A 23,921-nucleotide genomic window follows, 5' to 3' on the forward strand; every position below is an offset into this window, starting at 1 on the left:
CTTCCAGTTATTGTTTTGGTCTTCAGGCAAATGGAGAGGAGGAAGCTGAAGCCAGGCTGATGGCCAGACTGTGTTATAAATATATATATAAAAATTATACACACTTCAATTGGCACACTGGGTGGTATTTTATGGGCAGGACAACATACCAACCCATTTTATATATACACACAAACGTTATATATGGGTGTGTGTACATATCTCCACATTAACAGGAGTTTGAAAGAAGTTAATTCCAATCCTCATCAATGATGTTGAGGGGTTCAAGACTTCAGTGAAGGAAGTCACTGTAGATGTGGCAGAAGTAGCAAGACAAATAGAACTGGAAGTAGGGCCTGAAAATGTGGCTGCATTGTTGCCATCTCATGATAAAACTTTGATAGATGAGGAGATGCTTTTTATGGATGAACAAAGAAAGTGGTTTCTTGAGATAGAATCTACTCCTGGTGAATATGCTGTGAATACTGTTTAAATGAAAACAAAGGATTCAGAGTATTAGTTGACAAAGCAGTGGCAAGGTTTGGGGGGACTGACCCCAATTTTGAAAGAAGGGTCAAAAGCTATCAAACAGCATCACATGCTACAGGGAAATCTTTAGTGAATGGAACAATCAATGGATAGCCAGGTGCAGTGGCTCATGCCTGTAATCTCAGGACTTTGGGAGGCCAAGGCAGGCAGATCACTTGAAGCCAGGAGTTCGAGCCCAGACTGGCCAACATGGCGAAACCGTCTCTACTAAAATAACAAAAATTAGCTGGGCACAGTGGCAGGCACCTGTAATCCCAGCTACTCAGGAGGCTGAGGCACGAGAAACACTTGAACCAGGAGGCAGAGGTTGCAGTGAGCCAAGATCATGCCACTGCACTCTAGCCTGGATGACAGAGCAAGACTCCATCTCAAAAAAAAAAAAAAAAAGAATGAAGCAAACTTCCTTATTATCTTAAGAAATTGTCAGTCACCCCAGCCTTCGGCAAATACCACCCTAATCAGTCAGCAGCCCTCAACAAGACCCACATCAACAAAGATTATAGCTCACTGTAGGCTCAGGTGATCCCTAGCATCTTTTAGCAATATTTTAAAATTAAGGTATATACATTATTTTTTTAGACATGTTATTGCAAACTTAATAGACTACACTTTAGTATAAACAACTTTTATATCACTGGGAAACCAGAAAATTTGTGTGACTCTTTTTTAGTGTTCTGGAACCAAACTCAGAATCTGAGGCATCCCATAGTTGGTGGAGTATATGTTCCTGTTTCATGTGTAGTCCTTTCCCCAGTGTGAGTTACTTTGTAGGACTTGCGGTAACTTATTTTAAATGCTCTTTGTTTGTATAGGGGACTTGGGCCAAAGTAAACTACAGGTAACTCCTGGATTTTTTTTTTCTTTTTTTTTTTTTGTGAGACAGTTTAGCTCTTGTTGCCCAGGCTGGAGTACAATGGCATAATCTCGGCTCACCGCAACCTCTGCCTCCCAGGTTCAAGCGATTCTCCTGCCTCAGCCTCCCAAGTAGCTAGGATTACAGGCGTGCACCGCCATGCCTGGCTACTTTTGTATTTTTAGTAGAGATGGGGTTTCTCCATGTTGGTCAGGCTGCTATCAAACTCCCGACCTGGTATCCGCCCACCGTGGCCTCCCAGAATGCTGGGATTATGGGTGTGAGCCACCGCGCCCGGTTACTCCTGGATTTTTCAAATCTGGGTTTCATAGGTAGAGCTAATTCAGGGACAGGATCATGCAGAAATTCACAGGACGATGAGGGTCTCTACGGTGTTTCTTGGGGAGAGCATGTCGTCCTACCCATAAAATACCACCCAGTGTGCCAACAAGGTACCATGGGTTGCTCAATGTTGGATTTAATTTAGCTCCTCCTTGGGTGGTTAGCTATTGTACAAAATTTACTTTGACAATGCTTTCAGATTTGATGAAATGGTGGCTTTATCTTTTGTAATTCCTCTGGACCTTGTAATTTTAAAAGTAAGCAACCTTAGAGTGGGAAAAAATTAAAATGTGTTAAGGCACCATTTCTAATATATTACAATAAGTATAAGGAATACTTAAGAAATAGGTATAAGGAACTCATACTATTATTTGGGAGAGAAAAAATCTAATTTGATAACTTCTACATGTGCCTGTGGTTCGTCTTGATGTCATTAAATACAGTATGAAATCAAAGAAGGGTTTTTACTCAAACCATTTACTGTTCATTTCACTGTATGCATAAAATATTTCAGAAATCACTGTCTTAGTAACTTATTCTGCAACAAAGACACGGAATATCCATATTTCCCTTGTATGGTGGTTGTGATGATTGGGTTAAGTGACTGTGAAGGACTCAGAATACTGCCTGCCATGTGAAGAGTTCAATGAATATTGGTTATTACCATCTTCTTGTACTCGTTGGAAACAGGAGTGGCGTTTTTTGGTTTTCTCATTACCTACCCCAGTTGCCTTGCATGTAGCTCAGTATTTAGCCATTGACTACAATTCAGGGTTTTCACATTTACACTCTAGCTTTTATCCAGTCTGAATGAGTTATCGGATCACCAGAACTTCCAGTCCTTTGGCCTCACTTTCAGGGTCTCTGAGTCCTGAAAACATTCCCTCTACAAGAGTGGAACTCCAGTTGGCTGACTTTCCACTTATCTGAAAAGAGCGGGTGGAAGGAATTTGTCATTTTTTCTCCCTAAGTATCTTACCATCTCAGAATGTTACTACTATAGTCTATGTGGTTATATATTTTAAAACAATATTTTGTCTACCTTTTTTTCCCCCTTATTCACCACTGATCAGGATTTTGTCTAGAAACATAAATACAGAGCATTTTCTGGGGTACTTATTTCAGAATTACAAATGTATAATTCTAGCCTCTTAAAGCAACAGCTAGCCACAGTAAAATGGCTGAGTGTCTGGGACTGGGAAACAGGCTGCCCAGGTTCTAGTCATGGCTTCCCCATTTTATTTGCTGTTAGATATTTGACAGATAATGCAACTTAACCTCTCATAGCTTCAAACTCTTTGCTGTAAAATAAGGTCCAAATCTACTCCAGAGGTTTTGAGACAGTAAATGGCAAACTCCTATGACAGTACTGAACCCACAGCAAGCTTTCAGTACATTAGTTATTTTCAGCACTGAAGATTATCTAAACTACTTCCCAAGTTGCAGTCTGTGAACCAGCAGTATCACCATCATCTAGGAACTTGCTAGAAATGCAAATTCTCTTGTCTACCCTGGACCTACTGAATCAGAAACTCTGGGGGTGGGGTTCAACAGTGTGTTTTAACAAGCCCACCAGAGAGTCTCATGCATACTCATGTTTGAGAACCACCAACATAGACTGGAATCCTACCAAGCACTCTCTTCCCTCTCAAAGAAAAATATTCCCACAGTAAATCCATTAAGATTCAGATACACTAAGTTAACTGATAAGATGACTGGATTCTTCCTATATCTGAATAGTTTACCATAAAAGTGACTTATTGAAACTGGTTTGCCCTCCTATCTCAATCGTGTCTTCACTACAGCTTCTCTGTGCTCAGTGTCTCCTTTATGAAATAAACAGCCATCTCTGTCCCTGGAAGAAGTGTGTCAAAAGATTTTAAGAAGATAGGCATTATTTCAAGGCAATATATTATTTTAAAATATAAATAAAAGTGGAACTTATTGAAACTGAAGGTCTTGGCTTGTCACCTATCATAGGAATGAAATATAGTTAAGTTCAGAGATAATTCTACAACTTAAAAATTTTGGTCACTAATTTTGGTGTTTACCTAATATGTTTTCTCACAGAATTCATAGAAATATTAAATTTCTGTGATTCTGATTGCTATACTTAAAACTTGAAAGCCAACAAAGAAATGTTTGTCAAGTTGTCAACAAGGAGATTTTTGAAGGATGTAATGGAAACTGAGTAAGTCAGTCTGAGGCAAAAAGTCTAACATCATTGTGACATATATGAAAGATGACACTACTGATCCCTTTACAGTTTTATTAATAACTATTATTTTCCATATACTGGTTGTACTGATTCATTTTTGCTCTTTATTTTTTAGGCAGATGGCTGGTTTTTGTAGGATTAAGCACTGAGGAAAAACAGCAAACTAAAAATGCTACTTCAAATATAGCACCAGTCACCACATAAGGCTTAAATCAATATATTGCAAGTAATTTCTATGAATGTTGAACAATGCAATGTAGTGTATGTGAAAAGATCTTGCCTAATAAGTTTCACTCTACTCCTCAACGTTACTGAAGTCAGTCAACTATTAATAACAAAATTTTTATAGAAAGATTCCATCTTCTTTACTGTTAGATGTTATACCTGTCTTGTACTATGATAAAATAATGAGCATTGTGCATCACACCTTCTGATAATCTCATACTTCTATAAATACTGAAAGAAATAATCACTCTTAAATTTAGAGAGAGTGGGTTTTAGGCTAACAATTTGTTTCTTCTTTCCAAGACACAGTCTTGTTCTGACGCCTATGCTGCAGTGCAGCAGTGCAATCTCAGCTCACTGCAACCTCTGCTTCCCAGGTTCAACCAATTCTTGTGCCTTCACTTCCCGAGTAGCTGGGATTACAGGCGTGTCCCACCATGCCCAGCTAATTTTTGTATTTTTAGTAGAGACAGGGTTTTGCCATGTTGGCCAGGCTGGTCTCGAACTTCTGACTTCGAGTGATCTGCCCGCCTTGGCCTCCCACAGTGCTAGGATTACAGGCCTGAGCCACCATGCCCAGCCTCTAACAACTAATTTTAATAAGTATTACTGGACTAGTCTACAGGTTCACTGAAAGAAAGGCTACCTGTGAAGATGTGTTTAATTAGCTTTTGCCCTCATATCTCAATTCTGTCTTCATTACAGCTCTGTGCTCAGTTTTTCCATCTATGAAATAAATACGGCCGTATCTGTCCCTGGAAGAACTATGCCAAAAGATTTTAAAGAGACAGGCATCATTTGAAGACAGTATTATTTTAAAGTATCAATATTACATTTCTTGCAAAGAGCTGCTAAGTTAGTTCTTGGTTTTTTGCTCTTTTAATGAGTTTATTCTGTCAATTGGGAAAATATCAACTTTAAAATCTAAATATATGCCATAAAATTTTGGGACAAATTTTGAGTTGAAGACGGCAGTACAAACTCATGTTGAGCTGTGTACACACATACAATAATAATTACAGATGTGTACATATGCATGGGTTAATATACCTACGTATTTCTCAATTCTGCTGCAAACAATGACATCCCAGTAGAAACAAGCACATCTAATGCCCAGTTCTTGGTTTCTAAGTATGACTCTCCAACAAAAGGAACCAGGGCTCTTTGGAGGAGGGGTTGATTCTAGGGATTCTAGCATTGGGGCAGGGAATATACAAGATGAACCTGGAGCATCTTGTAGTGCCAGAAAGGAAGGAAGTGCTCAAAAATCAAAAGGATGGGCACATCAAAGGGACATAGTAGCCAACCTGGCAGAACTCCTAATAGCCAAGCTGGACAATTTAAGCAACAAAATAAATACTGTGTTACCCAAAATACAAAATGTACATGAGTCCATACTGATATAAACAAATTAGAGTGGTAGGGAGAGACAAATTTCCCATATAGAAAAATTCCAAATACTACATATGGATATTCCCACTCCCAGGAGGTTGAATGTAATCTTCCCCACCCACCATCTCCCATGACTGGACTTAGTGACTGTTTTTTAAAGAACAGAGGTATGGAAAGGGAAAATAAACAGTCACTTTCAGCAGCAAAAAACCAACACACACTACCTTAACCAAGTGTCCAAAGTTAATACACCATCAAGCTGATAGCATGTAACTCCTGACATGATGCAGTGAGAAGGACCTTCACCTCTGGTATACTTCCAAAAAATCCATAACCCCACTCTAATCATGAAGAAAACATCAGACAAACTCAAATTGAGGCACATTCTACAAAACACCTGATTGGTACTCCTCAAAACTGTCAAGTTTATGAAAAAGAAAGACAGTGGAACTATCACAGACCAGAGGCTAATTAGGCATGACGACTAATTCAGTGTGGTATCCTAGATTGGATCCTGGAAAAGAAAAATGACATTAATTAAAAAACTAGTACAATCTGAAAAATAAAGTCAAGTTCTGTTAATAGTAATTAGCAATATTGGTTACTTAGCTTCTGACAAATGCTTCATGGCTAAATGAAAGGTTAGCACTAGGGGAACTGGGTGAGTGGTCACAGAAGCTCTCCATGTATCTTTGCAACTTTTCTGTAAATCTAAAAGTATTCCAAGTTTTTTTTTAAATCTGAACATAAAAACTGTTTCTACTGATTTTTGTGTAATTTGTGATCATGAATTATATTTTATAAACATATTCTGAGTTTGTCCTTTTGAGAAAGCCAATGCTGCTAACAAAATCCATGAATTCATTATAAGTGTAAAGTTACCTGGACAAGTATTTCAATAATAAATATTGATAAAGCATGAAGTTTTTTTTTTTTAAGATAGAGTCTTGCTCTATTGCCCAGGCTGGAATGCAGTGGCACAATCCTGGCTCACTGCAACCTCCACCTCCTGGGTTCAAGTGATTCTCCTGCCTCAGCTTCCCAAGTAGCTAAGACTACAGGCATGCGCCACTACGCACGGCAAATTTTTGTATTTTTAGTAGAGATGGTGTTTCGCCATGTTGGCCAGCTGGTCTCAAACTCCTGACCTCAAGTGATCTACCCGCCTCAGCCTTCCAAAGTGCTGGGATTACAGGTATGAACCACTATGCCTGGCCGATAAGCATTAATTATTAATAAAGGCTTACAAAACTGTCTTTTATAAAGGTTTGAAATAAAGAAACAATTGAGGATTCCAAACATTTAAGAGGAAGCCCAGTTTGCTCACTTAGCCACAAGGCATACATGTGCCTTGTCTCAGTGGAACAGCTGCCACCAATTCAAGTTGGAAGATACTAGGTTCCTGGCAATGACACATCTCCAAAGTTAGGAACATGGCCCTTTCTCCAGAACATATTTTTCCTTCTGCTCTGTTCTACCTGTAATGACTTACAAAGAACCGCCTCTCCCTATGCTGTCCTTCTCTGACTTTGAAAGTCATTTCATCTTAATAACTTTGGCCGTGGGTTATACCCAAAGGACATATATGGCTTGAGGTCCGGGGCTACGGAAAGGTTAACAACCAGTAGTCAGAAAAGACCAGTCAGGAACATAACTGAGCATTCCAAGAGACTGAAAAGTTTTCCACGTTCATAGACATCTTCAGAAGCTGTTGAAATTTTCTGGGATTTGCTCTAAACATATGGTAATAATTTTCAATGTAAATAAGAGATCTATAAGAGGCAGTTATTTATATCTTGCCTTTTCCATCCCTTTGGCTCTAGTTAAAGGCTTTTTGAAAAGCAGTATCAAGCACAAATTTTAGTAAGACCACAGTTAGTAAAAGGTTATAGTATTTTAAAAATCTATGATAAGGAACAAGTGCTGGGAAATAAATAACAAGGCATAACAGCAAATAGTGCCTTGATGTATTATGTTAAATATCTTTTCATTTATCTCATTAAATCCATCTTTTCTCCAACTTAACAAAGGTTATAGCAAAGGTAACATTTGTCATGTGAGTAGGTCATAAAATAGGAGTGGCTATGCTTCTGAATCACATTCACATCACCTTCTAGGCATATTACATAATACTCAGCTATCCTGGATTTGCTCCCTATGAGGTTATCAGCTGATGGTTCCAATTTTACAACTGGAAAAATGGAAACCTTGTCCTTGTAAGTAGTCCTAACAGAAATGGGACTTACTCATATGCTCAACGGGCTACAGAGAAACAACATATTATGTTGTACTTTAATGACATATTATGTGAAATTAAAATAGAAAAAGTCCGTTCCTTCTAGGCATAAATGTGTATTTAAATTTTCATAGTAAACAAATACTTGTAAGTGATAATTTCCCCATATTTCCAAATAAGATAATGTTGCATAGACCTTATGAATTTTATATTTGATCTTTTTGGTAAATATGGTTGTGAAAATTGAGTTTATATTCTTCTTTTCAAAAATTCTCTGCTTAACAAGCACTTGTTTTTGATATTGGTCAAGACGTTTGGCATAATAAGTTAGGAAGCAATGCCGGAGAAGATACCTGAGAAGACAAGTGTGCCCTCCCCTATCTCCCTCACTTTTTTTTCTTTGAGGTTTTAACATCAAGATATAAATTACTGTAAGGTCTCAAAATAATCCTTTCACAAAAATAAGACAGTTTTATGTTGTAAAAACATTAATTATTTGTCAAAGGTTATGTTCTTCCATCTTCATCTGTCACCAGCTGTCAGCATCTCCTTTAAAGATCGGTTTTTTCTTCATAATGACACCTGCATGCAGCTCGTTGGCTGTCCAGATATGGTTTACAACCCAAATGTATAACACTGTCAAACAAGAGTTCCACTGTTGTTTCACATGCTGCAAAATAAGAAAATGGGATTACTGTTGGGCAACTACATTGCTCTCTTTTCACCTATGTTACACATTACGGCACAGCAACAAGCATATCCCTTGTGAGCACTGAAATGTATGCTAGATGAAAGTCACCAAGCTCTCACAAGCTGTAGCATATTTACATACACACATGTAGATATCTACAGACTTCCAGTTTTAGTCTCTTTATCATGCATCTTACTTTTTGTATGCATTCAACTGTTCAACCCAATTTTTTTTTTTTTTTTTTGAGACAGAGTCTCACTCTGACACCCAGACTGGAGTGTCACGGTGCAGTCATAGCTTACTGCAGTCTCCACATCCTGGGGTAAAGGGATCCTTCCACCTCAGCCTCCTGAGTAGCTGGCATTACCATGGCCAGCTAATTTTTAATTTTAATTTTTTAAATTTAATTTTTAATTTTAAACAGATACACAACACCACACCTAGCTAATTTTTTTTTTTTTTTAAGTGGCGATGAGGTCTCACTATGTTGCCCAGACTGGTCTCAAGCAATCCTCCTAACTTGTCTTCCCAAAGTGCTGGGATTATAGGTGTGGGCCACCATGCTTGGCCCAATTGTTTAAACTAGACAAATGAGAGTCTTTTAAAATAGCACTGATTAATCAGTGTTAACTTTCTTTTTATTTGAAAAACATAATCACTAAGAGATGTCTGATAATACTCTTAAATTTGCATTTTAAGAAAAAATGTTTTAGGTGCGGAAGAAACAAAGTGTAAAAATTGAAACTTCAAAACATTTCATTATGGCCAATGGCTTCTGAGGACTGATCATACATCAGTTAAGAGGCTTAAAGTAAACGGAATCCAATCTCTTTGACCAATGTCCTAATTTGACTTGGGGATATGGGAGCATAGAAATCAAACGTACTTTTCCCCAGTCAGGTTTGTTTGTTTGTTTGTTTGTTTATTTTGAGACAAGGTCTCACCTCACTCTGTTGCCCAGGCTGGAGTGCAGTGGCATAATCTTGGTTCACTGCAACCTTTGCTTCCTGGGTTAAAGCGATTCTTCCACCTTAGCCTCCTGAGTAACTGGGACTACAGGAACCTGGCTAATTTTTTTATTTTTTGTTAAAGGTGGGGTTTCACCATGTTGGCCAGGCTGCTCTCAAACTCCTGGGCTCAAGTGATCCACCAGCCAAGGCCTCCCAAAGTGCTGGGATTACAAGCGTGAGTCACCGCACCCGGCCCAGTCAGGTTTTTAAATTTTTTTAAGACTGTGAAAAGGTGATTTATTTACTTTTCTTATTCTAAGAAACCTGAAACATCCAGGTGAGATTATCTTAACATGTTACACTAAAAGAGATATAGCACAGAGTGGCTTTTAGTTATCCAAATACTTTTCGTTTCAAAATATTCATGTTAAGGAAGAAACTTGTCATTACAAAATCTTAACATTTTCAAAGTTCTCCAAAAGACGGTGCCATCAAGAAACAACCAACCACAGAAGTGGAGAGGCTATGACTATTAAATAGGAGGTCACAAGATTATTGGTTTCACATTCTTCTTAAATCAGAAAACAGGAAATAAATCCATCTATGCTTCAGGTTTACAGCTAGTTTACTTTAGCCAAAAGCTGCAAAGGGAGACAGAGGCTGTGAATTCAAGATTACCTGCAGCAGAGATTTCTTCCTTGACATGAATTATTAGGATATTAGAATCAGGGCTATAATATGAGACTATTTGGAGAATACTGTGTAATAGACAGAACACAGATTTTAAAGTCAGGCTAAATGCTCACTTGGGGCAAGTTACTGTTTTCTGAACCTTCGTTTCCTTCCTTGAAAAATGGGGATACCACCTACCTCTTTAGGTTTCTGTTGGCATCAAATGAAAACATGAATAAAATATCTAGCACAGTATCTTATGATAAGTGCTTAAAATGTTATTTTCCTTTCTTTTCTTGCCTCTTCTGATTTCAGTGTTTATGATATGTTCTTTGGCTTGACAGTAGAGGAATCTTATAACTATTAGTATTTGAATGGTGATTTATTTGTATTTCCACAAATACTTCGTTTCATCCTTATGACAACTCTATGAGGTGAGTATCATCATTCTCCTTTTAAAAATGACACCAAAGGGCCCTTTCCCTTTGCTAGTTTGGTTTTGTATCTCTCCACCATAATACCTCATGGCAGTGAGTACAACTATATGCTGAGTCCCATGAGTCCTCCTAGTAAATCACTGATCCTGGGGGTCATCTGGGGACCTTCCCAACAGAAACAGGTAAAGACAAGTCTTCTAGAAATTCCTACTCCAAATCCAGTGTGCAATACTCTTAAATTCACTGGTGGTATGGTCTGAATGTTTGTGTCTCTCCGGAGTTCATGCTGAAATCCTAACCTCCAAAGTGATGAAATCAGAAGGTGAGGCCTTTGGAGGTGTATAAGTTCAAAAGGATGGTGAATGTGATTAGTGCTCTTATAAAAGAGGCCCCAGAGAGCTATCTAGTCCTCTCCACTAAGTGAAGATACAGTTAGAAGGCATCTGCTGCAAACTAGAAAATGAGTCCTCATCAGACACCAAATCTGCTAGTACCTCTATCTTGGACTTCCCAGCCTCCAGAACTGTAGGAAATAACTTTGTGTTGTCTGTAAGCCACCCGGTCTATGGTAGCAGTCCAGACGGACTAAGACAACTGGAATCAGAGTTTCAAACATTAGCTACTTTAGGTTGTTACATGATGACTGGAGATATATTTCAGGGCACAAGGTAGATGAATTCTTCTCTCTCTTGGCCTTGGACACCCCTACTCTCCCAAGGTTTCCTAATGCTTTTTGCTTCTGTGACTATAAATCATTTTAGATTACAAAATCAGCTCCTCACCTCAGAAAATTGAAGTCTGTATCACAATAGATAATATATGTGAAAGATTTCTATTGGTAAACCCTATACTAAAACATAAAGCATTTGATAAAACTTCAAAAAGTACACTCATCCCCAAGCCACCAGAACATCCTTACCCTGAACATGCTGAGTGAGTCCTAGTGTTTTCTGTATATCTCGGCAGATCTTGGAGAGGCAATATTGGAATTCCTCATCACAGTCATTCTTGCTTTTGCCACAGGTCTCATAGCACCTGTCGTGTTGGTTGCAACACTTTGTCAGGGAAGGGATACCAATGTTAAGCTGCAAAAGGCATTTGGATGGATTACTGTCAATGAAATGCAAAACTCCTCTGCTGAAGTACCACATTCAAATAGACTAAACAGGCATAAATGATAATGACTGCTATCATTAATGATAACTAATGTTAATTAGTTAACTAATGATATCATTAGTTAATGATAACTAATAACTATCATAAATGATAGTTCCAAAATCCATTTCTGCCTACAAATATTTTCCGTGTTATAAATCTCCCCATTACACTTACCCACACCCACCCATGTTACTCTCTCAGCCATGCCTCACTGCTCCCTATTCTGCACAGGTAGCACTCACAGTTACCTGTCAGTAACAAAACTTCCATTTGTCCAAAACACAAAACATAAGTTTTAAAAAAAGAAAGATAAATCTAAGTTCATTAAAGATTCTCCAGGGGCTAGGCAAGTATTATTTTTGGATATTCAAAGTGTTTTGTGGCCTCTCCTTCCAAATAAAATTTACTTTATGTGAAGTATCACAGAAAACTTTCCTACAACTCAAATTTTGTTGTTTTTTGATCTTTAAATATTTCTCCATTCCCCAAAGATACTATTACTCTGAATCTATAACTTCAATTATTTTAAACAACTTTATACACAAAATCCTTGTGTCTAGGAATCATTCTCATAAACATTTTTTTTCCCATAATACTTGGCTTAGATTCAGTCTCTCCTACAACAACTACACAGCTATCCCACTTAGTCTTGTTTTAATGTAGAAAACATGATTCATCTATACTTTTTCCCTCTAAGTAGTATTACTGCTATACTCCAAACTTTTCAACTATGTATGTGATATTAGGAAATATCACTTAAATAGTATGAACATCTATAAGATTCAAAAATAAAACAATTTTACTTCATTTACTTTTGTTAGGAGTTTTGCCAAAAAGAATCTAATAAACCTGATCACTCTTACACCCAGCTAAATTATTTGTGAATGTAAGAACATGCTTATAGTCTTATATCACCAAAAGTATTACATGATTTACCAGTTATAAAACTTATCAAATAAAAGACAATATTTACATGAACACCAAACAGTGGAGAGCCACATCCATTCGGTGGGGAGGGTTTATAACCATAACGTGGGAAAGGCTTAGATCCTATAAAATATAAATGGTATCATAATTAATTTTCAAATATGATAAAAATAAAATACTCAAAAAGGTCAATATGCTACATTAGTCTTAGAAATATTTAATATTTACTTGAATGCTAACTTAAGTGCATATGTCTTTATTCTGATGAGCATTAAGAATGCTAATTAGACTTTTTATTTCTCCTGTGGTGAGGAATATATACAAATGTACACATATATACATATACACATATATAGCAATTCATAAAATGTTATTATTTGTAAGCCTATGCCATACGAAACATACAAAAGCTTATCCTGGACTTCTGGAGATTTCAGAGGTCACTTCCCAGATAGGGTTCATAGGTATGAAAGATAAACCCACCCTGTTTTCCTGTACATTCTAACACTTTGTTTTTTAGAGCTAAGATAGTATCTTCCCAACCTCCCACAAATGCTTCATTGCATACAAACCTCAATAACCATTAACCAACCAGTTTACTCGGGCAAAGCCTAAGGCTAAGGAAGACAGGGTCATCTGATGATCATTTAATAACCTTAGTACTACAAGACATTACACGACCACACAATCTGCCTACTGCCCTCCCACTCAGTCAACCATTCCACAAATATACTCCTTTGCCATCTAAGGAAAAGGTTAAGAGGCATACTTGGTGAACTACGGTACTCCAGAAGTACTGCAGTTCTAATGAAGTACTTCCAAAGAACAGAAGACTTGGAAGGCTAATGCTCCCCAGTAGCATCAAGTGTTCAGCAACAAGGAAAAAGATGACATTATCATAGCAATCTTAAACTTTGGAGGATACTTCAGAAACATTTCACCTCATTTAATACAGGCTTACCTCAGAGATACTGCAGGTTCAGTCCCAGACCATCACAATAAAGCCAATATAACAATGAAGCGAGTCACACAAATTTCTTTGGTTTTCCAGTGCATATAAAAGTTTGGTTTACACTATGCTGTAGTCTATTAAGTGCTCAATAACACTGTCTAAAAAAACCAATGTACAGACTTTAATTTAAAAATAATTTATTGCTAAAAAATGCTGACACAGATACTAAGTGAGCACACACTGAGGGAAATATGGTGCCAATAGACTTGCTCAATGCAGGGTCGCTGCTAACCTTCGATTTGTTAAAAAACAAACAAACCACAATTATTTGTGAAGTGCATTAAAGCAAAACACATTAAAATGAAGTATGCTTGTATAGAAATCACTTCAACCTACCAGTCACCTGCTGTCTCTTTGAATGTTTCCCACAACCCTCCTACATCAAGAAATAACCTATTCTACTGTGAAATGACATCAATTGTTAAGACATTCTTCTGCCTTCTTGTAAGTTCTACCTATAAACAATCCTCTGCCCCTTGGGGAAACAGAAAAATAAGCCAACTCCCTATATTACACAATAATCCTTTCAAATATTTGGGGCTATAATTTATCTTCCCTTCTAAAACGAGATATTCCCAGGTATTTTACCCTAAGACATGGCAATTTCCAAATATGATCCCACAGCTGGATACATAGGAGTGACACAAAGTATTCTACCAATTTTCGTTTAACATTTATTGGTAGGAGACTTAAATAAAGATGAGGTTACCCTCCAAAAGCCAATTGAGGGTAAAAAAGCAACTCTTTCAGTAATCAACCATCAAAATAAGTAACCCCTCAAGGTAATAATTGAAAAATGGTTTCGGCTGGGCTCACCCCTGTAATCCCAGCACTTTTGGAGGTTGAGGCAGTAAAACTGCCTGAGCCCAGGTTTTTGAGACCAGCCTGGGCAACATGAGACCCTGTCTCTATTTAAAAAAAAAAAAAAAGGCTGGGTGTGGTGGCTCACGCCTGTAGTCCCAGCACTTTGGGAGGCCAAGGCAGGAGGATCACTTGAGCCCAGGAGTTTGAGACCTGTCTGGAAAATATAATGAGACCCTGTCTCTATTTAAAAAAAAAAAAAATATATATATATATATATATAAAATTCATATATATATATGAATTTTAAAAAAATAAAAGAAGAGAAAAAAATAAACGGTTTCAGTGACTTGCTCAGAAGTTCCATGCTCAACTAAGGTCACCATATACAGCCTCAAGAGAGTAGTATAACCTCATGAAGATATAAAGCCATAGCCTGGACTGGGAGCGGTGGCTCACACCTGTAATCACAGCACTTTGGGAGGCTGAGGCAGGTGGATCACCTGAGGTGGGGAGTTCGAGACCAGACTGACCAACATGGCGAAACTCCATCTCTATTAAAAATACAAAATTAGCTGGGCATGGTGGCACGGGCCTGTAATCCCAGCTCCTCAGGAGGCTGAGGCAGGAGAATCTCTTGAACCCAGGAGGCGGAGGTTGCGGTGAGCCGAGATCGCGCCATTGCACTCCAGCCTGGGCAACAAGAGCGAAGCTCTGTCTCAAACAACAACAACAACAACAACAAAACACAAAACAAACTAACAAATAAAACCTATAGCCTGCTCTAAAGGAACAATGTATACAAAAAGGAATGGTTAAGATGAGTCTAGAAAAGGGAAGGCCAATGACAGCACTTATGTCTTGTTTTTCCAACCCTGTCCATAAGGATGGGTCCTTATCTTCCCTTGGAAGATGAGGGTAGATGACTCAAGCTATCACAGATAAGTCACCATGATCCTTCAACTCCTACTTTTAGTCCTTCATTCTTTTTTTTTTTTTTTTTTGAGATGGAGTCTCGCTTTGCCTCCCAGCAAGCTGGAGTGCAGTGGTACGATCTTGGCTCATCGCAACCTCTGCCTCCCGGGTTCAAGCGATTCTCCTGCCTCAGCCTCCCGAGTAGCTGGGACTACAGGCACATGCCACCATGCTCAGCTAATTTTTGTATTTTTAGTAGAGACAGGGTTTCACCATGTTGGCCAGGCTGGTCTCAAACTCCTGACCTCATGATACACCCGCCTAGGCCTCCCAAAGTGCTGGGATTACAGGCGTGAGCCACAGTGCCCGGCCCGGTCCTTCATTCCTAAGAAAACCATTTATGACTTGGCTTCCTACTTACAAGGGCCTACAGAGGAAGGACATACTAACCACTTGGATGTCCAGTGGGCATCTCAAACTTAAGCTGTCCCTCCTGACAGTCACCTCAAATTTGCTCCATTCACAGTTCCCTGTTTTCAGTTAATGGTAACTCTAACCTTCCAGATGCTCAGAGCAATAATGTCAGCCATTGTTGCTTATGTTCTTGTGTTCTTATACCCTACATTCAATCCAACATATATCCTGTTGGTATATCCTGTTGACTCTACCCTCAAAATATTCAGAATCTAATCACTTCTTACCATCTCTACTACTACCAATCCCACTCCAAGCCACAATGGATTACTGCTATAAACTCCTAACTAGTTGCCCTACTTTGGTTCCCCTGCCCCCCCCATACTAACCCTCATAATCCAGTCTCCACACTGAGCACAAGTGATCTTATTAAAATATGTTAGATCATGTCTTTTTCTGCTCAAAGCCTCTCCAAAGGCTTCTCATCTTATTCAGAACAAAAGCAAAGTCTATAAAGCCTATGAAACCATGTATAACCTGGTCCTCCCATGATTTCTCTGACCTCATCCTCTTCCTATTCCCTCTTCCTTTCTTCCTTAACCTATTCCTCTTTGCTGTTCCACAGACACTGCAAGTCTGCTCCTGTACCAGGGCCTTTGAACCTGTTCTTCCTGCATGTGGATGCCCTTTTTCCTGATACTAGTTTCTCTTTTACTGCTATGGTTTGAATGTTTGCATCACCCCAAAATTCATGTTGAAACATAATCACCAATGTGATGGTACTAGGAGGTGGGACTACTGGAGGTGATTAGGTCATGTGGACAGATCTCTCATGAATGGAATTTGTGCCCTAAAAAAGTGGCCCTAAAGAGCTGCCCTGCCCCATCCATCACCATGTGAGTACACAGCTAGAAGGTGCCATCTATGAACAAGGAAGAGGACCCTTACCAGAAAATGAATCTGCCAAATGCTTGATCTTGGACTTCACAGCCTCCAGAACTGAGGGATAAATTTCCATTGTTTATAAGCCACCCAGTTTAAGGCATCTTGTTACAGCAGCCTGAACAGACTAAGACATTCACCTTCTCAGCAAGTCTTCCCTGACCATACTATTGTAGCACATATGACCTTCTAACATACTACATCACTAATCTACTTATTTTATTATGTCTCCCCACCCTAAAATGCAAACTCCTTGAAAGCAGACATTTTCGTGTTTTGGATTCCCAATGCCTAGAACAGTGTCTGGAATAACTTTGTGATGAATTTTTGCAGTAAGTATGTGATGAATTAATGAACAGAAGACTTGGAAGGCTAATTTCCATGGCGGTTGGAATATTCATTATAAATGGAGATTATCTATTCAGAAACCCTGCTGTTTGCCCTAAAGCCTCTTTTGAGTTTGGTGAGCATTCATCAGCCTCCAAAGACTGATCACTTCTAGCTTGTCACATCTCTTTAAAATACAGCACCTCAGACTGAACACTGTAGGGTAAGATGGGCTTTTTAGCCTTTTGTGGTGGATAAAGTACTTGTATTAAAACAGCCTAACATAGTATGTTTCAGCTGTTCCTCACTGCTAACATAGACAGTAGTTAAAAAAAAAAACAAAAAACAGTTCTTTCTAAAATGGACTTTTTAATACCTACTACTAGAGGCTTAGCACTTCTGCAATTTAATTTTGAGCCTAAATATAAGATTGTATATAGTAAGATTCAATCTTGTTTGTTTCAGTTCACCATTCTCGACTGCTCAGCAGTTTTTAAATCTAGAGCTATTCACCCAGTGTTGCCTGTTGCTCCCAGATAGTCACAAACTTAAGATGCAGATATTAATCAGGACAGAGGTCCACTACAAATGAGTCCTCTCTCTAAGCAGCGGTGAAGTCATCAAATCATATCCAGTTTTTCTCAAGGGAGTATCATGAGAAACTATATATTTATCTATAGTTTTCTTTGCCCTAACACACTATAAACCTCTTTACAGAAAAGGAGAGAGGCTGGATCAGCATTTACTTCTTGGGAAGCCCATTCTAGTTCTTCAAGCTTCATCATGAACCTCTCTTTCGTCAGGGGTTTTAACAATCAACTGTTTAAAATGTTTAGAAACATATCTAGAGATACACATTAAGTAATAGGTCAAGTTGTTGATCTGAAAAAAGTACAATAAATACACCAGAGAATGTTCAAAAAGTCTAGAAACAGGAATAATAGTGTATTTACAATATATATTGTTCAGATTAACAACTGGACTATTTTAAATTTAGAAGTATATCATCTAAAAAAGTGTCTAGTGGTTAATGAAAAACATTGAGTGTGTCATTTGAAAATAAAGCATGATGTTTATCCTACGTTTCCAACTTTTTAGACACCTTGTACATTCTCCCTCCCTTCCATCTGCCAGTCTACAGATTTCTGGTACCTCACCCTTTTCCATGAGAAGCAAAGATTATCACCCTAAGACAACCGATATGGGCCTACGGCTTTAAAGACATGTGTCTCAATTGTCTTTTTTTTTTGAGACTGAGTTTTGCTCTTGTTGCCCAGGCTGGAGTGCAATGGCGTGATCTCAGCTCACCACAACCTCTGCCTCCTGGGTTCAAGCAATTCTCCTGCCCCAGCGTCCCAAGTAGCTGGGATTACAGGCATGCACTACCATGCCTGGCTAATTTTGTATTTTTAGTAGAGACAGAGTTTCTCCATGTTGGTCAGGCTGGTCTTGAACTCCTGACAGGTGATCTGCCTGCCTCGGTCTCCCAAAGTGCTGGGATTACAAGCGTGAGCCACCGCGCCTGGACTACTTTTTTTTTTTTAATCAAAAAGATACTTCCCTCAATGTACATACAATGGCAGTACTTCTATTTTTCCTTCCCTTTGCATTTTATCTAAATCCATAGACTTTGATTTCAAATCTATAAAAACATTCCTGATGCTGGTGATGTGTGTAATGATCGTGATACATACATATGTGTATGCATGCATGTACATATATAGACATTTTCTCATAAGAGATAATTACCTTTGAATGGGAGAATGATCGGACACAAATGAAGTCAGAAAAACTAAACACACGCCCACCATAGGAGAATAAAGAGGAACAGAGATAGTACAGAAGGTCAATTGGCAAAAATGAGAATGGAGGTCCGAGGAAGTAGGAGGCTGCTGCGTCAAACAGGGCTAGTGGTCATAATTGTCCTAAGAAGAAGAGCTGATAAAAATCAAGTAATAAAGAGCCAACATCTACTGTACATGAAAAATTGGATAATAACACCGTGAAATAAATGCTGGTAAAAAGTTTGGCTCCCCAGTGTAAATGGCAAAAGGGGCGTATGTATTTGGTTCTTTAGTTTCTTTCGAAGCAAACTCCTAATGTCATTTCCTCAGAGAGGCCGTCCCTGCTTACCTCATCTAAAATAGCACCCCCTCTCTTTCTAGCATTTATTGACCTAATTAACATTAACATGAGTCAGTTTCTATGAAGAAAGGACTTAGTCTTGCTCATGTAGAAGATATTTAGCACACAGTGGGCACCCAATAAATTACCAGATTAAAACAAGGGAAACATTCTTTGATGAAATTAAAATAATTCTTTATCCACAGCAAAAAACCGAAAACTTGGAAGTAACTAATTTCCTGATAAATTCTAAAGTATTTTGAAGTTCTAAATTCACCTTTAAATTAAAATAGTTATTTCTGAACAAAGCAAGTTATATAGATAGTTCTTTATTACAGGTTAAGTTGATTCAGACACCAATGTTACAAATGTATTCATATTTTAAATTTTGTTATAGTGTTACAGTGGCCAAGCATTTTAAAAATTAGCATTTCTACTGGTGCCAGTTTTTACAAATAAAGCAAAAACTCAATAATGGAAGAAACAAAATCAGAGTAACATCAAAACACCAACACCATGACGTTTTGGGGCCACTGTCCTCTAAAATTTGTAAGCAGATACAAACCAAAACCACTGTGTACAACTGCATGGAAAGACTATTCATTAATTTCAATTTCTGACTTAAGCAATAGCTCCTTCTCTTGATTGTTTATCATTTGTATGGAATGCTGAAATCTAAAGATTTTCATAGACTGAGACAAAGTTGATTATTTTCCACATATTTGTTCTAAATTTGATGCAAATACTTCCAAATAGACCAACTGTTTTCACCAGAAAGAATATGAAGCAGATGACAAGCACAAGAAGTAGTTTGCTGGGTCACACAAAGGTCTCACCGCAGAGTTTTGTAAGATTCCATCCTGCACTCCCGAACACTTGAGACTTTAAGTATTCATGATCATTAATCTCCAAAGGGTCCTAATGCTACTTTATTTTTCTAGTCTGTTCACTTTCCTATATTCCTCAAATCTCCAACACCCCCATTCCCATCTTCTCTGTCAGCTGATGACCTGGATTCCTACTTTACTGAGAAAAGCAGGCAATCAGGAGAAGTTGAACATCCACCCACTTAACCAGCATCAGTGCTCATATCCTCTTCCCATGTTCCTATTAACAGGGCTATGCTATATGCTGTTGGCCAAACTCTCTATGTATGTACTAGAAACCACTCCCTCTCACTTACCCAAGGCTATGGCTCCAACAGTTCTCTCCCTCATCAGTATTTCCACTCTCCACTGAACCATTCTCAAAAGCATACAAATATGTTATTATTTTTCCTAATGCCTGAAAACTGTTCTTTCCACATTCTTCCCCATTTCAGTTAATGGCAATTCTGTCCTTCCAGTTGTTCAGGCCAAAAACTGTAGTATCATTTTTGATTTAACTTATACCTAACTTCCAAGCCATCAGCAAATCTTTTAGGTCCTTCCTTCAAAATATATCCAAAATTCAACTACTTCTCATTACTTCTATTGCTACCAACCTGAACAAAATCACCCCTGTCTTTTGTCTGGACTCCTACATGCCTCACTCTGCTTCCATTCTTACTCCCCTACTTGACCCCTTTTGTTCTCAGCACAACAGCTAGAGGGATCCTAGAAAACATACATCACTGAATGAGTTAACGACTTATTCATCATTCTAAAAACATTTACAAGCCAGTTTTGGGTTCTATTTTTCAAAGGAAATCGAAAAGTTTTCTTCCTTAAATCTTCCTTGCTGTAAGGGAGAAAAAAGTTTAAGAAAATAACGGATCATCAAATTTATTTCCCTAAATACTTAACTCTCAATAAGGCCTTTTTCCTATCCAAGACAGGATGGCCAAAACTAAGGGAGAAAGTCTCCATAATGCCAGTCCCTCAGGTAAAGCAAGGACATGTTTATTTGACCAACTTCTCCCTCCCATTAACTCACTTTTTTTTTTTTTTAAGCTCTCTTGATCTCTTTCTTGCAACTAAAAACACCCCTTAATCACCATGTTTCTCCAGATTTGGGATTGTTCTGTTTGGTTCTGATTTGGTCACCTGAATTCCAAAATATAGGAAAGGTTGAATCACTGTTCCAGAGAGACTGCTTAAGTAACAGCACTTTTATTTTATTTTAATTAATTAATTAATTTATTTTTTGAGACAGAGTCTTGCTCTGTCACCCATGCTGGAGGCATGATCTTGGCTCACTGCAAGTTCCACCTCTCAGGTACAAGCTATTCTCCTGCCTCAGCCTCCCAAGTAGCTGGGACTACAGGTGTGCACCACCATGCCCAGTTAATTTTTGTATTTTTAGTAGAGACCATGTTAGCCAGGCTGGTCTCGAACTCCTAAGCTCAGCTGATCCACCTGCCTCAGCCTCCCAAAGTGCTGGGATTATAGGCATGAGCCACCACACCCGGCCTAATTTTTTTTTCTTTCATTGAGATCCAATTATCTATCAGTATGGTGACTTGGACTTGAAACCACATGTCTGCTAAACGTAGAGTACTTACTAAGACAAAAAAAAATTTTTCACTGAAGCATATAACATTTCTTAAATTCTCAAATTTCTTTGTGTTTTTTGTGCCAGAGACCTTCCTCTGAACTCCAAATAGTAAATTTTGAGAAGCCTGTAGAAGATGAAAGAGATTAAAAAGAAAGATTAAGCCTGGTGTAGTGGGGGCATGGTCTATAGTCCTAGCTATTTGGGAGACGGAGGCAGGAGAATTGCTTGAGCCCAGGAGTTGGAGGCTGCAACAAGCAATGATCACACCACTCCACTCTAGCCTGGACACAGAGAGAGACCTTGCCTCAAAAATATTAACAAAAAATAAAATAAAAAGATTAAAATAGTATTTTAACAAGGCTGGTATTCATTCAATTTCAGGGACGTTTTAAATGTAAATAAACTCTAGAACCCTAGACTAATAAATTTACGAACTCGACTCCGTATCTCTGTAAATGGCAACGGTATCTATCCTTCCTTTGGCTCAGGCCAAAACCTCAGAGTCATCCTTGACTGGCCTTTCTGCTCAGGTCCATTGCACTTGCTATTCCCTCTGCCTGGAATGCTCTTTCTCCAAATAACCACAGTGCCCCCACTTACCACTTGCAGATTTCTTCTCAAATATTCTTTCATCAGTGAGGCCTTTTCTGAACAACATTTAGAAGAGTAAATTGCCTCCAACATGGCCCCTCGTCTTCCCTGCTCAGACTCCACACTTCCTCTGATTTTACTTATTTACTAATTTACTGCCCATCTCTCCCTCACCAGAACTCAAGCTCCACAGACAGAGATTTCTGTGTTTTACTAACTGCTGAATCTCAAAGTAGAACAACATCTGACCCACAGTTAGGATTGAAATCTTTGTATAATGAATAGGAATGACTAAGTAAAACTGTAACATTTGCTTCAGGAAAGGCAACCATTTGATCCTTAAATTATGCACTTAATCCTCCTCACAAGTTCTACAAGAACAAAAACATCTTTATGAAGCATACGTTTAGGTGACAACATTTAGGCACAAATTTAAGAAGCAATGAAACATGTCTCAGCACCTGTTCAGCGCTTTAAAGTACACAAGATACAGTTCATCCTTTACTTCTATTAACATAAAACTAGAAATTATCTTGAAAATTGCAGGCAGCAGGTGGCATCACAGCTTTACATGATATCAGCTCCTTTTAAGTTCACCCCTACAACCAGGTTCCAACAATGAAGTCACTGAATCCCCTATTATTTTCTGCTGCCAGCATAATGAGACTCTAATCTTGGCTAATCTTATTGGAAACATGATCTCCCAAGTGCTCTTTTAACATTTTCAATATCCAAACGAAAGTCCAATATTTTTCTGACCTATTAAAATATTTAAGCACTCAAAAATGTGCTACAAAAGAATCATCTGTCTGAAATACTGAGTTGATCAGTACTCACACTGCCATCAAACAAGTTCTCAGGTTCAAAGAGAAAGTTCGACAAATATTAAAAGAGTAAATGAAAATAACTGTATTAACGTTAACCAACAATGAGGAGGGGGGTCACTGATATCTAAGGAAAGGAGAGTTATCGGAACCCTTTCTCAACACTCGAGTACACCAAGTCTGTACAAAGGTCGTTAAGTTATTGTCTGTGGGTCTGCAGGAAAAAAAAAATTTAATATCAATTATAGAGAAAGTTAATACGGCATGGTTTTTAAATTCTCAGTTTGCTTCGCATGTTCATCCAATTTACGGAAGCAAAAACTGAGCTAAAATCAGTCTGTTCCACTCCATTCCCATGATTCCTACGTCAGTAAGTTCTTGGGCAACTTGGTGCAATTGAGGGGGGAAAAGGTAATTCAGAAGCAACGCAAATGGAACGGACAGTAAACTCAGGTGACCTCTCACATTCTAACAATAGTGGTGCGAACTTGTACCCAGCTTGCTCAATCACAAGAACCGCAAGATTCTAGCAGTGGTTAAGTTTTTCCACAGCCGAAGGACACCATCAAGGTCTGCCTTGCATCTGTCACTCACACCTCCAGGACCTCCGTCACCCCAATCCCCCGAAAGTACGAGACCTCGCTGGGCCCGCATGCCCCCTCACCGTCACTGCATTTATACTGGCAGAGACCGTCCTCGCCTCCCAGGAGGTCCAAGGCGGCGTTCAGGTACGTGTCTATCTTATGAACGCCGTTCCGGATGGTCTTCAGGGTGGCCCTCCAGTCGGTGGTCTGGGCCTCCTCCTGGCACCTGACAACAGCGGCCATGAGGAGGAACAGAAGGGTGAGCGCGGGGCGCGGGAGCAGG

At 38.7% G+C, this 23,921-nt stretch overlaps 1 protein-coding gene across 1 annotated transcript in view; it reads right to left on the reverse strand.

The window, feature by feature from the left end:
• Positions 1 to 7,433: 7,433 nt before the first annotated feature.
• Positions 7,434 to 23,921, reverse strand: part of PLA2G12A (phospholipase A2, group XIIA) — a 17,745-nt gene continuing 1,257 nt past the window's right edge. Inside the window, exons 3-6 of the mRNA XM_011945780.1 lie at positions 23,719 to 23,864; positions 12,676 to 12,752; positions 11,464 to 11,629; positions 7,434 to 8,464 (exon numbers count right to left, since the gene is read on the reverse strand). Of these exons, the coding sequence (XP_011801170.1) occupies positions 8,346 to 8,464; positions 11,464 to 11,629; positions 12,676 to 12,752; positions 23,719 to 23,864 (508 nt within the window). The 3' untranslated portion in view covers positions 7,434 to 8,345. The remainder of the gene's footprint in view (positions 8,465 to 11,463; positions 11,630 to 12,675; positions 12,753 to 23,718; positions 23,865 to 23,921) is intronic.

The sequence above is a fragment of the Colobus angolensis genome, unplaced genomic scaffold (genome assembly GCF_000951035.1).
Source record: "Colobus angolensis palliatus isolate OR3802 unplaced genomic scaffold, Cang.pa_1.0 Scaffold244, whole genome shotgun sequence".
Classification (NCBI taxonomy): domain Eukaryota; kingdom Metazoa; phylum Chordata; class Mammalia; order Primates; family Cercopithecidae; genus Colobus; species Colobus angolensis.